At 41.5% G+C, this 17578-nt stretch overlaps 1 protein-coding gene across 2 annotated transcripts in view; it reads right to left on the bottom strand.

The window, feature by feature from the left end:
* FNIP2 (folliculin interacting protein 2) overlaps window positions 1-9949 on the bottom strand; it is an 87550-nt gene extending 77601 nt beyond the window's left edge. Inside the window, exon 1 of one of the 2 annotated variants that reach the window (XM_027833463.3) lies at window positions 9515-9949. In XM_027833463.3, the coding sequence (XP_027689264.2) occupies window positions 9515-9609 (95 nt within the window). In that variant the 5' untranslated portion in view covers window positions 9610-9949. The remainder of the gene's footprint in view (window positions 1-9514) is intronic. The other variant, XM_027833464.3, reaches the window with a different exon arrangement.
* Between the last annotated feature and the right edge of the window lie 7629 nt (window positions 9950-17578).

The raw sequence follows: 17578 nt of genomic DNA, 5'->3' as shown, positions 1-17578 counted from the left end.
AGCTGCATAGCTTATTCTTTGAAGTGCAGTAACAGCCAGTATTAAAGGCTCTGAGGGACATTTGGGATTTTAACTATACAAAAGTATGAATGTTTTTTCTCACGCACAAGAACAATTAGGATTTCTTAGAATGTTACCAACAAACTACAGCCATCAAATGCTTCTCAGCTGAAAGTAGTATATACACATTTTTTAAGTTATGCAGTTAGTCATATTTTTAATGTTATGTATACTGCATTTTCCCCTTAACAGTAATCAGTGCTAAATGACAGAAACTGAACATGCTTGAGAAAGTCATCTATTGGTAGCAAGCATAACTTCTCATGGTAAGAGGTGAGGATGTCTCATTTTCTGTAGAATTTAAACTTTCATTTATTAAAAAAAAAACAAAAAAAACCCAGAAATGTCTTGCCTTTATAGGTCCAAAGATAATTTCCCAAAATGTGAGTCATACAGTATTGTTTCCCAAGTGCAGACAGACAATTTAGAACATAAGAATGGCCATACTGGGTCAGACCAATCTAGCCCAGTACCCCATCTTCCGACAGTGGCCGGTGCCAGATGCTTCAGAAGGAATGAACAGAACAGGGCAATTTATTGAAGGATCAATCCCCTATTGTCCAGTCCCGGCTTCTAGCAGTCAGAGGTTTAGGGACACCCAGAGCATGGGGTTGCATCTCTGACCATCTTGGCTAATAGTCATTGATGGACCTATCACCCATGAATGTATTTAATCTCTTTTGAACCCAGTTATACTTCTGGCTTTCACACATCCCCTGGCAATGAACTGAACAGGTTGACTGTATGTTGTATGAAGAAGTATTTCTTTTGTTTGTTTTAACCTGCTGCCTATTCATTTCATTGGGCAACCCCTGGTTCTTGCGTTACATGAAGGGGAAAATAATACTTCCATATTTATCTTCTCCACACCATTCAAGATTTTACAGACCTCTATCACATCTTCCCTGAGTCATCTCTTTTCTAAGAGTCCCGGTTTGTTTTTCTCTCTCCTCATATGGAAGCTTTTCCTTTCCCTAATCTTTTTTGTTGCCTCTCTCAGTACTTTTTCCAATTCTAATATATCTTTTTTGAGATGGGGCGACCAGAACTGAACACAGTATTCAAGGTGGATTTATACAGTGGCATTAAGATACTTTCTGTCTTGTTTTCTATCCCTTTCCCAATGGTTTCTAACATGGTTAGCTTTTTTTGACTGTTACTGCACATTGAATAGATATTTTCATGGAGTCATCAAGGATAGTTCTAAGACCTCTTTTGAGTGGTAACAGCTAATTTAGACCCTACCAGTTTGTATGTATAGTTGGGATTATGTTTTCCAATGTGCCCTTCTTTGCATTTAATCAACACTGAATTTCATCTGCCATTTTCTTGCCCAGTCACCCAATTGTATGAGACCCTTTCGTAACTCCGCGCTGTCTGCTTTGGACTTAACTATTTTGAGTAATTTTGTATTATCTTCAAACTTTGCCACCTCACTGTTTACCTCTTTTTTCAGATCATTTATGAATATGCTGAACAGCACTACTCCCAGTACAGATCCCTGGGAATCCCCACTATTTGCCTCTCTCTATTGTGAAAACTGAAACTTTATTTCTACCCTTTGTTTCCTATCTTTTAACCAGTTACTCATCCATGAGAGGACCTTCCCTCTTATCCTATGACTCTTTACTTTACTTAAGAGTCTTTGGTGAGAGGCTTTATCAAAGGCTTTCTGAAAATCCAAGTACACTATATCCACTGGATCATACTTGTCCACATGTTTGTTGACTCCCTCCAATAATTTTAATAGATTTGTGAAGGAAAATCATGCCACACCAAAGCTTTTTCCCCAACATATCGGGTTCATCTATGTTTCCGATAATTCTGTTCTTTACTATAATTTCAGCCGATTTGCTTGGTACTGAAGTTAGACTTACTGGACTGTAATTTTCATGATTGCCACTGGAGACTTTTTTTTTAAAATCAGCATTATATTAGGTTTCAGAGTGGTAGCCGTGTTAGTCTGTATCAGCAAAAAGAACGAGGAGTACTTGTGGCACCTTAAAGGCTAACAAATTTATTTGGGCATAAGATTTCGTGGGAGAAACCCACTTCATCAGATGCATGCACTGGAAAATACAGTAGGAATATATACACACAAACACATTATATATATACACACAGAGAACATGAAAAAATGGGGGTTGCCATACCAACTCTAATGAGAGTAATCAATCAAGGTGGGCTATTATCAGCAGGAGAAAAAAAAAACTTTTGTAGGGATAATCAGGATGGCCCATTTCACACAGTTGACAAGAAGGTGTGAGTAACAGTAGAGGAAAAATTAGCATGGGGATGTAGGATGTAGAAGCCCTCTACACCAATATTCCACACAAAGATGGACTACAAGCCGTCAGGAACAATATCCCTGATAATAATATCACAGCAAACCTGGTGGCAGAACTTTGTGACTTTGTCCTCACCCACAACTATTTCACATTTGGGGACAATATATACCTTCAAGTTAGCAGCACTGCTATGGGTACCCGCATGGCTCCACAGTATGCCAACATTTTTATGGCTGACTTAGAACAACGCTTCCTCAGCTCTCGTCCCCTAATGCCCCCACTCTACTTGTGCTATATTGATGACATCTTCATCATCTGGACCCATGGGAAAGAAACCCTTGAGGAATTCCACCATGATTTCAACAATTTCCATCCCACCATCAACCTCAGCCTGGACCAGTCCACACAAGAAATCCACTTCCTGGACACTACAGTGCTAATAAGCGATGGTCACATAAACACCATCCTATACCGGAAACCTACTGATCACTATACTTACCTACATGCCTCCAGGTTTCATCCAGACCACATCACACGTTCCATTGTCTACAGCCAAGCTCTAAGGTACAACTGCATTTGCTCCAATCCCTCAGACAGAGACAAACACCTACAAGATCTCTATCAAACATTCTTAAAATTACAATACCCACCTGCTCAAGTTAAGAAACAGATTGACAGAGCCAGAAGAGTATCCAGAAGTCACCTACTACAGGACAGGCCCAACAAAGAAAATAACAGAACGCCACTAGCCGTCACCTTCAGCCCCCAACTAAAACCTCTCCAGCGCATCATCAAGGATCTACAACCTATCCTGAAGAACGATCCCTCACTCTTACAGATCTTGGGAGAGAGGCCAGTCCTCGCTTACAGACAGCCCCCAACCTGAAGCAAATGCTCACCAGCAACCACACAACAAAAACACTAACCCAGGAACCTATCCTTGCAACAAAGCCCATTGCCAACTCTGTCCACATATCTATTTAAGGGACATCATCATAGGACCTAATCACATCAGCCACACCATCAAGGGCTCGTTCACCTGCACATCTACCAGTGTGATATATGCCAGCAATGCCCCTCTGCCACGTACATTGGCCAAACTGGACAGTCTCTACGCAAAAGAATAAATGGACACAAATCAGACATCAAGAATTATAACATTCAAAAACCAGTCGGAGAACACTTCCAACCTCTCTGGACACTCAATTTCAGACCTAAAAGTTGCAATTCTTCAACAAAAAAACTTCAAAAACAGACTCCTGCAGTTTCTCATTGAACTTGAATGAATTTGCAAACTGGACACCATTAAATTAGGCTTGACTAAAGACTGGGAGTGGATGAGTCATTACACAAACTAAAAACTATTTCCCCATGCTAATTTTTCCCCTACTATTACTCACACCTTCTTGTCAACTGTTTGAAATGGGCCATCCTGATTATCACTAAAAAAGTTTTTTTTTCTCCTGCTGATAATAGCCCACCTTAATTGATTACTCTCGTTAGCGTTGGTATGGCAACCCCCATTTTTTCATGTTGTGTGTGTGTGTATATATATATATTCCTACTGTATTTTCCACTGCATGCATCTGATAAAGCGGGTTTCGCCCAAGAAAGCTTATGCCCAAATAAATTTGTTAGTCTATAAGGTGCCTCAAATACGCCTTGTTCTTTTAGCATTATATTAGGTATCTGCCAGTCATCTGGTACAAAGGGTGATTTTAGTTCACAAAATCTTAGCATTTAGACTTCTAGCATTTGTATACAAGCACTTATAAAGTTTGTCAATTTTTAGTTGTTTGCCTTCATGTAATATAAATGAAGGGGACTCTATTGTTTGACTGTTTCTCTTCAGTTCCTACCTAAACTTTATCAACTTCTATCCTCTTTACTAAGATATAGAGTTTTCCCTTTAATAAATCCTCCCCTAAGGGATGTCTCTCTCTGAACCGCGTGCTCCTCCATACCTGTTGACTCTCTCCCAGCCCCTAGTTTAAAACCTCCTCTATGATCTTTTTAATTTTACATGCCAGCAATCTGGCTCCGTTTTGGTTTAGGTATAGCCCAGGGGCGGTCAAACTTATTGACCCTCTGAGCCACATACGACAATCTTCAGAAGTTCAAGAGCTGGTGTGCGCCTGCTCAGGTTTCAGCCCCGTGGGAAGCGCCTGCCGGGGCTCGGGGCTTCAGCCCCGTAGGGAGGGCTGTCTTGGGGCACGTGAAATCATGTGCCCGCCAATTTTTGCCAGGGTTTGTTGGCCCCACTCAGTCACATGGTGTCACTGGGCCCCCTCCCTGCATGGCAGTTGCTGGAGCTGGCAAGCTGTGGCTCCGGGGAGAGGCAGAGGCAAACAGCTGGGAGCTACAAGTAGAGGCTGCTTTTGCTGCTGCCTCTCCCTTTGGAGATAAAGCAGCAGCCCCTCCCTGCAGTTCCAGGTGTTAGTTCTGCATGGAGGGGCCGTGGCAAACACCTGGGAACAGCAAGAAGGGGCCGATGAGTGTAAGATGGGAGGCCTGGGGTTGTGTGACTCAAGCTGTTGGGGGAGGCAAACCTTTAAATTGTGTTTTCCCCTCCTCCCCCCAGCAGGCAGCAGTCGTCTCTGGCAGAAGCCCCGAGCCCCACCACCCCACTGCAGAAGCCCTGAGCTCCCCCACCATTGGATAGGTGGAAAATGGGGGGATGATGACATGGGGGGGCTCCACGAGCTGCACTTTAACTGTAAAAGAGCTGCATGCGGCTCACAAGCCACGGTTTGGCTACCCCTGGTATAGCCCATACTGTATAAGCTCCTCCTTTCCCAAAAGGTTCCCCAATTCCTAAATCCCTCAGAGCACCACTATCTCATTCACACACTGAGACCCTGCAGTTCTACCTGTCTTACTGGCCCTGTACCTTAGACTGGATGCATTTCAGAGAATGCTACCATGGAGATCTTGGATTTTAATCTCTTACCTAGCAGACTAAATCTGGTCTCCAGGACCTCTCTCCTATCTTTCCCTGTCATTCATACCTACATGTACCTCAACCACCGGCTCCTCCCCAGCACCGCACATAAACCTGTCTAGATGTCTTGAGAGGCCTGCAACCAGCAGGCAATTCATCATTCGGTTCTCCCAGTCATCACAAACCCAACTATCTATATTTCTAAAAATTGAATCCGCCATTACTATTACCTGCATCTTCCTAATACCATGAGTCCCCTCCTCCAGAGAAGTATCGTCAGTGCAAGAGGATGACATAATACTATGACATCATCTGGAAAGAGAGTCCCAATAAAGGGATCATTTCCCTCTGCTCCAGTTTGATGTTCTCCTTCATCCTCCTTAATAGTGCAGAGGCTTTCAGACTAGGGGTGGGCATGCTCTGTTGTGTCCTGGAAAGTCTTATGCATGTACTCCTCTATCTCCCTGAGCTCCTCCAGTTCAGCCACTCTGGTCTCCAGAGCCTGCACTTGGTCACTGAGGGCCATGATCTTCTTGCACTGAATGCACACATTTACTCCTTCTCATTACACAAGAACTAGGGGTCACCAAATGAAATTAACAGGCAACAGGTTTAAAACAAACAAAAGGAAGTATTTTTTCACTCAACGCACTGTCAACCTGTGGATCCCCTTGCCAGAGGATTTTGTGAAGGCCAAGACTATAACAGGATTCAAAAACGAACTAGGTAAGTTCATGGAGGATAGGTCCTTCAATGGCTATTAGCCAGGATGGGTAGGGATGGTGTCCCTAGCCTCTGTTTGCCAGAAGCTGGGAATGGGCGACAGGGGATGGATCACTTGGTGATTACCTGTTCTGTTCATTCCCTTGGAGGTACCTGGCATTGGCCACTGTTGGAAGACAAGATACTGGGCTAGATGGACCTTTGGTCTGACCCAGTATGGCCATTCTTATGTCACCTGCCCACAAGGCAGGTAAACATACATGCATTCACTGCCATAAACAATTTCAGGTGCTCTGCTTGTTCATCACTTTCTCAGCAGTAGAGTGAAGGTAACAAGACTCTAGTCAGTTTCATGGCTGAAACCCTGTGGAAAGAGGTGAAATTTACAAATATTGTATCAATTTTACAGCATCTGCTTAGGAGCCCCAGGAGAAACTGTAAAGACAGACACAGGAATGTAAGGGTCAGAGACTGGAGGAGAGGTAAAAATAGAAAACATCCCCTTCTCTCCCCAGCCAGTTTCAGCCACATGTCCCCATTAGTACAAAGATCTTTCCCAACAAACTTTCTGCTGAATTGTGTTGAGCTAAAAGCCACTGAATCGAAGATGTACCCCCAGAATATTTAGTGTTGGCTGTCACAGCTCATCCTTTAAAATTCAGTAGCAGATGACATTAAGGGTTTTCAGGAAGGCTGGGATTTGAGGGTTCAGTTAAAAAAAAGCAAAGACCCATATTAAATGAAGAAGTGTGGGTTGTGTACGGGAATAGAACTGTGAACCATGCATTACCAGCATACATTCATTTAAGAATGGGAGTGTTGAGGATTTAAATATTCCATGGGGGGGGGGGGAGGAGAGGGAGAGGGGGGGGGGGGGGGGGAAGAGAGAGAGAGAGAGAGAGAGAGAGAGAGAAAAATAGGCATATAACCCCAGAACATAATAAAAAAGATAGAAGTGAAAACCAAAAAAAAAACTGGGGGACAGGAGAAGAGACAGAACTACAGAACAAGTGCATACAATCCTAAAAGGCATAATATATGAATAATTTGTTAATAAAAAGTTAGAGTTTTCTGAATTTAACACAATATTTCAATATTCTAAACTGAAATTCAGTAGCCTCAAAAAAAATCCAGTATAGTAAATAAAATAAAATAAATAATACCTTACTACAGGCACCGATGCTGCAAGGAGCTCCATGCTGACAGGCTCCTATTGACTTCAATGGGACTCTGTGCAGGAGTCCGCCCACCTGGAGCTCCTTGCAGGATCAGGACCGTAAACGTAGACCTGGGGACATTTTAATTAAAATTAAATCCCTGCAAATGGATTTGCACCTTAATTGGTTTTTGTACTTTTGGTCCAAAGCAATATACATTAAGGCATAAATTTTAAATTAAGAATAATTCTGGACAAGTACATAACACATCTTTCACTCTTTTCCATGCCTCCCAGTACCACAAGGCTTTTGTCTGCATTATGATTTAAAGGTACAATGAATTCTGGGCCTGGCCATTTTAAGTCTTCCCAATCCACTAGCAACACTCTAGAAATAATGTGGCAATAATGTTAGATTCCCAGTGATTCATAACATTTACAGCAATCACTTTAGAATCTGGATATATAATCCAGATCTGACATTACCCAATGTTGCCTCTGATCCTGCAATTTGTTTCAAGCGGATGACATTTGATTCAAGCAGAGCACCTCTGAAGTCAAAGAGAGGTTCTATGTTGGTGATCCCCTGTGCTTGCACTAAGTCACTTGTTGAATAGGGTCTGTTTGTTTGTTTGTTTTTACTCCTAGTCTCACTCCCCACAGCATTCTTAGCATTTCAGGAAGTGAAAGTCAGGAATCTTATCCATTTCTATATGCTATCTACTCACAAGACCAAGCGAGTCATGGTGAGTAGTCACGTGAAGATTTGGATGGACACAGACGCAATACCATTTACTTCACTTGCCATGGCTACCCTGGTCTTGTGACCAGATAAGATATAGAAAAAGGATCCAGAATCTTGTCACTTAAATAACCCATACGGACCATATTCTAAGCAAGTTATTTATTTTTTTTAAAGCCATCACCAAATCAGGATTACACATCCAAGCCTCTAAAGGAATCCCGATATGTTTCATGCGCAAAAGTTCACGAAATCATAAGCACCTAAAGCAATGGAAGGCATGCAGCTGTTCCACACAATCAGAGGAAACAAAAGATGAAACCCTGAATTCAAGGTAAGATACATTTCAACTCATATTTTAAAAAGAAGAGATGTTAATTCAAATTACCCAAGTAATAAGACACAAACACTAAGAAAGATGAAGGCAGAATGTTTCCTGTATTATTTTATTTGGAGTCTGGTATTAAAAACTATAACAGTTTATGCATATGAGGAGATTTGAAATCCAGACAAAATGGCTGAGACATCAAAGAGAAGAAAAAGAAGCTGAAGACAGAGAGAAAGCAGCTATATGGGAACAATAATTTTCACCTGGTTCTCTGCCCCCACTACTCTTTTGCATGTGTTTTCCTGCACTATTTAAGTGTAGTAATAGAAGTGACATCAAACCATTTTGTTTAACTCGGGAACACGTTATATTCCCAATTTTTAATTAATCTGGTCCACACTGACACTCAATAACTGTCAGTTTTGCTGCCCACTCAATCACATTCATAGTTACAGCACCTGTGGCCATGCTACTTACAGCAGTTGGAACTTGCTCAAAAGTCTGGAGATTTTAAGGACAATCCCAAAGGACTGAGAAACACTCTAGATAGAAGACTGAAGATTAGGCTGTTATGTCTGATACCGATTACACTGAAAAATCCAGAGAATAAAGATTATAGACCTTCTTTCACAGTGAGGAAAGATGGTCTGGGGCAGATGTCCAAACTGTGAGTGACCACACCCCAAGATCCATCGCAGTTAAAGCTCATTTACCCAATTTAAGACCCTGAAAGGTAGCTAGCACAGGACCTCAGACATCCACACAGAAAAGGGTAGCACAACATTAATGCTTAACAAAATGACTTTTGTACAGAAGGCTTGTAATGAAATAGCTCCCTAACATGTCTAAGTGTCTGGTCTTGTGGAAATCTCAGCCATTTCTAAAAGCTATATCCCCAAACCTATTAGATCAGAGGCCAATCTAAAATTGCAGAATATTCCCCAACAGAGGCACTAACTCTCTAGCTAGCTTTAAATCAAAAGTACTGAAGCAAACTATTACCAGTAAGAATTATACCAAGTTCTTAAAGCGCTTCACGTTTCCAAAGCACTGTGTGAACGAGAACAGATTAATACCAGGGTGATCAAAAATGACAAAAGCTGGGGGGAGAAGGGGGTGCGCGCGCTCCGGCTGGCTCCGGGGAAATGTACACACCCCTTCGTTCCTGCGGGTGCCCCTGCACAGGGCTTGCTTTCTTGCCTCCAATAAGGCTCCCCTACCCCTTGGGTAATGCCCTTTTAGTAATATCCCTGGCATGAAAGAAACAGTTTCTCACCTAAAGGCAGGTCCTTCCTTAGGTGCCCTGCTGGGGGGAGAAGCCGAGCTGCTGCCCCTTTTGTTAAATAGCTTCTGGAGCAGAGTAGGAGCCATGCTGCTGCTTGCTGTTACCGCCGCCCGTACTCACAGGAGCCCCAGTGGGTAGCGCAAGCTCAGCTGGCTGGCGATAGTAAGAGCGGCGGGGCCAGCATCCCCGCTGCAGCGTGGCCGCCCGGCATTACACGCAGGAGGGAATGGGGGCTACGGCTGGCTCAGCGTCCCCACTCCCAGCAAGGGAGGATACAGCCAATCATATGACTAAACCCCTCGCCCAGAGGCGCTGACAGCTCCCTCTCGCAGGACGAGCCCCTCTCAGCCCGGAATCCTGGGATCCGAACGCGCAACATCCATGGAACGTTCTCCATTGGATACTCGGGATTCCAAGCCTTCCCCCGACACGTGGTCAAGAGCCAGAGTTAAAGGGCCACGAGCCCTGTTTCACAGTCCTCTGAGGTTGGGGTGTTTGAATAAGGGGTTGGGCGGAAGAGGAGTAAAGATAGGATTTCTGATTCTTTCCAACAAATATTTTATCAGATTTCTCTCCCTTCCCAGTTCCCAGGGAGGTTTCCTCTCAGTGAAGTAAATTATTAAAAATTATGCACAAACTGACCTAACAAAAGGTTTTTTGTTTTCGTTTTTTGTTGCTATTGAAAAATCTCTGGTTTATTGGGCGGATTTGCACATTTTCCCTAAAATCAGAGATAGCCCAAACCAAATCCCTGGATCCAAAAAGTCCATTGAATTTTGTGAATGTTCAGATCCAAGCTTTGCCATTGGGCCCTTTCTCTGTAACAGAACAAGTCCAGATCCTGAATTTGGAGACTTTGGGATTATTTTTTTCTTCTAGCCCTTCTCTCTGTAACAGACTGACAGAGATCGCTGATCCAAAGACTGAGGAAATGCCAGCTTATCTGTTTATCAAGGATCCAAACTTTGGCCCTCATTTGTTGATTAGGCATATACTTAATTTTACCATTTGAGTATTCCCATTGGGACTCTGCAGGATTGGGGCCTTTGTTGCTTTGTTCATTTCTGCTTTTTCATGGTTTGTTTTGTTCACAGGTGAAATAATCTGATTACCTGATGCCACCATTCTGTTGGGGGTTGTGGTGGGCGGGTTGTTTTGGGTGGTTTTGTTTGGCACACGTCTTATTGCCCACATTCTTTTAATTACTTATCCTTCAAAAATGGGTTAGAAAGGTGTGATATGCTGCCTTTTTTGCATATAGCCAGCTCCACAGTCTACTACAGGAAAAGACATGGGGCTGATTTTTGGGGGGCAGTTCGGCCCAGTGTGGGCAATTGAAGTAAGCAGTCCCTGCACTTCCCCAAAGAGAGGGACTGGGCCCTGGTGCAGTCTTGCACCTTCCTCCTCTTCCCACCCATGATGAGGCCACAGGCTAATTCTTGTCCTGACTGATTTTCAGAGAGGTGAAGAGCCTTGTAGAAGGACTAGTGGTATGTGCATATGGGGTTGGGAAAAGCTTTTGAAGAGGATCCAGAAACATCTTCCCCATTTTTTGGAAACCTCATGCCGTTTAGTGCTATTCCAAAAGCAAAACAAAGTTAAATAATACAGGAGAACCTTTTCAGAAATGTCTATATGAGCCCAAGATGAAAGTCATTGTGGCTGGCAGGGATATTTAATAGAATTGAGAGAGAAATAAGATGTTCCACAGAAAAGGAAATGAGATTTCTTTCTCTTGCCAACTAACTCTACCCAATCAGTTCAAACTCTGTATATATACAGTTATGATATCTCAAGATACGAGGGCACGTAAGCAGCTGCTCCCATAGCCAACAATAGGCACTACTTGGATGATCTTTAATGTAGGCATCTAATCCCTGAATAGCGGACTATGTCTCTTCCATAAAGTTCTCAAGCAACTTTTGTTGTTGCAAAGACTGCGGGCTCTAGTCTACATGAGGGTTGATGCTTGGTACAAAACTGGTTCACAGTGGTTTGTGTTTGTATGTGTGACAGTGACTGTCATCTCAGTTTGGTACCAACATATACAGACACTGCTGGGCCCTTTCAAACTTCCAATGGCAATTTCTGAATAATTATGAAGTAAATGAAGCTGCACACTGAGCACCGGATTGGGGACCAACTTCCACAACCATCGTGCACTGTCACATGCTTTTCAGGCAAGGTGGACAGAGTTAGGAAGTAAAGTATAAGTGGCAAGAAAGATGGGTAGCTTCTTCACATACATATAGGTGCAAAACATGAGCAAGTAAAGTGGAACAATAAATAGGCCATTTGCTGATAAAGTTTAACAGGTTGTGAAGCAGAAGGGCTTTTCCAGAGACCAGGAGAATATGTAAATAGAAATGTGATAGATTAAAAATAAACACATATCCATAGAATCTATCCAGAGTTTACTATACACCCTGTTTACTATAAGAGACTATCTGATGACACTCTTCCGTCAGAAGAGAAGCTAGTCTTTATGGAGGTAGCATCTGTGTCCCCATCAGTAAACTATGGCGCTGATAGGTTGTCACCCAAAACTTTTCGATAACTGGAGGCTTGGATAATCAAAAACCTGTTAAACTCTGGAGGGCTCCTAAGTTTCACAGGAGAGTAACTCTTCAGAACCTCCATTCCTACAAAGCTTAGGAGCTAGGTTCTGCACCTAGGACAGCGCAGGGAAGGAACCATGTCCCCTGAAATACATACCTGTCTTTCCCAGCCTGAAGCCAGGCACGTAAGAAACTTCCAGTTCTATTAGGGCTGATGCCTTTGGCTGCTGTCTCTGAATCCTGAGCACACCACTTAGGTTTCAGCTCGGCAGAGCTGCTAAACTATTCACAGTCAAAGCTAAGCTTTGCAGGATCTACAGAGGAGCTTAGGAGCTTCACAAGAGCTCAACCTATGAGTAAACTCAGAAGATACCTTTATCTTTAGTTAGTCCAGAGTTTCAATTAACCAGAGAAGAGTTTACAAAAAGCCATCTAATTGTTTGATGTGGTGATGTATATTTTATAAAAGTCTTTGAGGATGGGGCCATATCTTTTTATGTGTTCTGTAAAGCACATAGCACATTTTGGGCACTGTAAAAATAATGAAATACAATTTTTCTTGGCACTTCAAAAATACTGAATAAAATATGATCAATTTAGGAAATATCACCACCACAAAGAATGTATTATATCATGCAAGCAGCTAGACAAGCTGCCAGCAGCAAAGAGCTGGGGACTGTAGAAAATAACTCCCCCCTTCCCGCTACAAAGTAGCTTACTCACTCTTGGTTGAATGGAGTATTATATAACATGCTGTTGCTGCAGCAACCTTTCCCACCCTCTTGGCTAATGTGGTAGCAAGGTGTGTTGCTATGATATAGATGAACAGTTTCACTGTCTTTTACGTAAAGAACATACCCAGTTAAAAGTGAAAGAATGTTTAAAGGGATATGATCCTCTGAAGAATTATCTTAGCAGAGTGGTTCTGAAACACCAATGATGTATAGAATAAAGCACTTGTTCATTAACAGTCTCTAATATTAAAAATCAACAAAAAGGTTTATTAGATATGTCTTCTTTTAATCACTGCAATCTAAATATTGAATAGTGTGGTGGGGGTGGAGGAGAAAGAAACTAAGAAAATGCATAGCTGTAAAAGGTGAGCATTTATAATCTTTTGAAAGCCATCCCATCATTTATACACATTATCAGGCAGTCTCATTTTTTCTTGCACCTTTTTTTCTCTAGAGGTCAGGGCATCTGAAAACTGGTGGAGGATAAATGCATAACTTTCCCTTTAACCTTTTTAGCCCATCCTTCCTCTTTGAGTTTTACTCCAATATGCCATAGGTGGGTTTTCTTTTTTAAATTACCTCACAAGTTTAGGATGTACCAGATATATCTGAATTCAGTTTAATGACAGTTTCTCTAAATCCTGCTAGGAGCCAAACAAGCCCCTTTGTCAGTGAACTGCAAGGCAAGATTTTCAAAGATTTTTCCTTTTTAAAATCCGTTTACAAATCTCTTTTAGCACTTGAGTTCACATGGTACTCTTCTGAACCACTACATATTTTTCAGTTAGGGTTCACTCCGGCATCCTGCTAAGTGCTCTGCCTCAATCAAATGAGACACTTAAGCATGTGCTTAACTTTAAGCATGATTAATCCTATTAAAGTCAATAAAACTACTCACATTCTTAAAGTTAAGCATGTGCTTAGGTGCTTTGCTGAACTGGGCCAGAGAGCTCAGCCTCTTGCAGAATCAAGCCCTTACAGCTTGAACTTTTCTTCCCTATGTCAAATGCAGGTTCACAGTCTAATAAAGAATAAAGGAATGAAAAAAATAACTATATTTAATAGACAGAAATCCTAGTGTGTAACAATTTCATCATGATCAAAGACCCGTGGAGAAGAAGAGGAAAAATGCTAGGGTTATTCCTGAACTCTGATATTTTGTACAAGTTAGCTGTACCAACCAAGACAATGAGAGAGAATCTGTCTTATACAGCTTTTTTCCCCTGAATGCTTTTTGACAAGAAAGATTAATGAAATGTTTATTATAGAGGGCATTGTGTTCTTTCATCAGTTAAAGTGATGGTGCCCAACTGTAGAGACTGAATGTCAAGTTTTAAACAGAGTTCAACTTTATATATTCTGTACAAAATGTTATCAAGTAAAGAGAACACTAATTCCTTGAAATGTGTTTGTTTTTCTCTCGATGTAAATACCTAGTTCCACTCTAGGAAATTCATGGTTTATATAAGACTCTTACTGGTGTGAAAAATTCAGTCACAGTTAGTATCATGCCAGCTTTCATCTCCAAAAAACTGTGTGACAGGAAGTATCACATTTGCTCCCTTTTTCAGGATGTGGAGGCTGATATTGAAATGCTTTCCCTTTTTAATGGAAAATTAGTATAAAACAAAGGAAAAATAGACACAATATGCAAGAAAAATAAGCAAGCCAAATAGCGTCCAGATTAAATCCCTTTCACCATAATTTTGACTATCTCACCTACAGAAAGAGTTTGATTCTGCTCACACTCCAGGAGGTTCATCACAACAGTACTTCCAGTTTGCTGGGGCAGGAACTGTCCTGCTTTATGGGGCCAGTACTGGGGTCTTATGGAGGTATTTGCTGAGAGGGGAGAAAGGAAGTTTGGGGATATATTATTAGAGGGACATGCATGGCAATGTAGCAATAACACTCATAACCTCTCTCCTGAAGTGGGGGGATATGGAGGGAGCTAGGATATTGGATGGGGAACAGGGCAAAGAGCTGGTTGGGAGGGAAAATATGGTCAGAAATGAGACAGAGGGGGCTGCATATTTGTTTCCCTTTGCTGAATGCCTTCCCTTTGATACCTCCCATCCTCTGCGTGGGGGCAGCCCTAACAGGCCTCCTACAGCTCAGAGCTCCCTAACTCTATCACAGCCACTTCCTTTTTGATGAAGTTCAAGAAATATTATGTAGGAGGTTAGACTAGTTGATCATAATAATGGTCCCTTCCGGCCCTAAAATGTATGGTCTATAATGAGGATTATTGTGATTAAGTTATATATTTATATCCATCCCAAGTACAGATTCCTTAGTCAAGGAGGGTAGAAGAGCAGGATTTTTTTTTAATTGGGTTGGTTGATGTATAAATTCTACGTGATGTAAGGAGGGCTCTTCTCTGACTGATCTTATGAGACCCATCAGAGCAAGACTTCTCTTCTTCAGATGTTAGCAATAATTGACTTGCTCAGGTGGAGAAAGAATTACAGCTGGATGAGAAAGGAAGGGCAAGAGGTTGTGGACAGTGGAGGGGAAGATTTTTAATACATATTGAAAATTTTAAGTGCTTATCCAATAGAAAGACTCTGATTTACTGCAGTGAGAGTTGGATTGGTCCCTTACTGCTATATGTACAGAAAATTAAGCATTTGAAGTTAAACATGGATAAAGCAGCTCAGCAAACAAATCAGCTACTGCTTCATCTTCAGAATACTTCCAATAATTAATTTCACTAATCAACAGAGCTAATGAATATGGGCCTAGAGATGTAGTTCCTAAATTCTTATTTCAAATTAAAATAAGGCTCACAAAGGTCAATAGTTTTACTACATGGAGACACCTTATGTCAATTTAAAATAATCATTTACTTGTAAATTTCATGTAGAATCTCATGCATTCATTTAATCAGAACATAATTCAGTATTCTTTCCAGAATCTATTTACCAATGTTCCACTATCTGTCAATGCATATAAACCGATGTCCTAAGAGGTGGTGATCATACAGTCACTGTATTGAGTAAGGATGATCTTGTGGTTAAGTCACTTGACTAGACCTTCAGATATCTTGATTCAAATCCCAGATCTACCTCCAGTCTTCCTGGATGACTATGGGAAAGACATTTAATTTCTCTTTTCTTTCGTTCTCCATCTGTAAAAATAAGGGCTATAATACTTCCTTTCTACCACCCTTTGTTTGTCTTGTCTATTAAGAATCTTAGATTATAGGTTTTTTGAGGCAGTGATTGTCTTTTTCTATGTCTGTATAGCGCCTAGCACATTGTGACCTATAGACACTATGGTAATATAAATTATAGTAACGTAATAATAAAGTATTGACCACATGCTAACTGGACCCACTCCCTCCCTTCCACAAGCTAGTGAAATACTGCAGGGACTGCCTAAATGTTCTCCTGGAAGACATTGTTAATGACTCTTCCAGAGGAAAAGTTACCAGCACCTCTCAGAAAAACTTTAGTCAGACCTCTGCTCAAAAAAATCTGTTCTGTACACAAGCATGTTGGCCAACTACTGCCTGGTTGAGATCATTTCTGGGAAAGATAAATGAGAAGTTGTTGCCATCATCACAAATAGCTAACCACTCACCTACCTGGACCTGAACATCACCTAGTTAGGTTTCAGCCCAGGTCGTGACATAGAAACAATATTAATTGTAATGGTCGGAGATCTCCTTAGGCCAATGGATTGAGGCCAGATATCTGATGACTCAAGGTTTCGGTGTCCTTTGAGCATGTGAAATTACTGACACAGCTGCATGACCTGGCTTAGAAAGATGGAATTGTCTTAGACTGGTTCCACTCACTCCTTTCCAATTGTTCCCAAATGGTGAAGGATGACTGTTCTTTCTTCCAGCTGTGTGGTCCTTGTGGAGCTCAATACTCTTCTGTTCAACATTTATATAAAGGCACTCAAAATTATCATGACCCAGTGTCATCAGTACACCAGTGACAGACCGCTCTACTTTGTTTTATCTTTTGATCTTGGAACTACTGTCCCCACACTCTATCAGTGTCTGGCTGGCACATATTAAGAGATGGATGAGAGCCAGCTTGATGCAGCTCAAACCAGACAACATAGAGGTGATACTAATTAGTGGGGAAAGTGGTCTAAGGACCTGGTGAAATGTGAATGCTGATCTATAGCTATCTGTCCAGCCATTACAATGTGCTCTGCATTTAAGGGGTTTCACTACAACATCAATGTCTACCCTGTATTAAGAAGAAAATTTGTACACCAGGTCCTCAAAGTTCTTTCCCAATCAGTATCACTTCCATCTTGTTTTATATTGAAAATATGTTCCCCAAGCCATGCCCCAGGATTTTAAAACTGGTAATAAATAATAAGATAACAAAAATGACTTTCCCCTCAAGCATTTTGATGTTGGGGTTGATTTTTTGGGGGCTCAGAACTCAAAGCATTGTTACTGTGCAGACTTCACAAGAGACTGTCAAAGGGTGCAGCAAAAGACATTTTATCTAGTTAATTTTAATTTGGAAACAGTAAAAAAAATTAAACCCAATATAAAGTTAAATACTTCAACATACAACCATGCAAAGGTTTCCTGTATATTGCTTACTAGAAATTTTCAGTCTTACAATTTAAAGTCCATCAAACTGCCCAAAACTGGAGAAAGGATCAAGGGCTAAAAAGTTGTCTCCAACTCCAGTCCTGCTTCCAGAAGAGGAGGGAAATTTAGCCATGAATTGTGAGATACCCCCAACCACTTGCTTGTCATGTGCATGCTTACATTTGGTTCTTGTCTG

This window comes from Chelonia mydas, chromosome 4 (genome assembly GCF_015237465.2).
Source record: "Chelonia mydas isolate rCheMyd1 chromosome 4, rCheMyd1.pri.v2, whole genome shotgun sequence".
Classification (NCBI taxonomy): domain Eukaryota; kingdom Metazoa; phylum Chordata; order Testudines; family Cheloniidae; genus Chelonia; species Chelonia mydas.
Note: the sequence above shows the minus strand (reverse complement) of the source record. Positions and strands in the feature narration are given on the sequence as shown.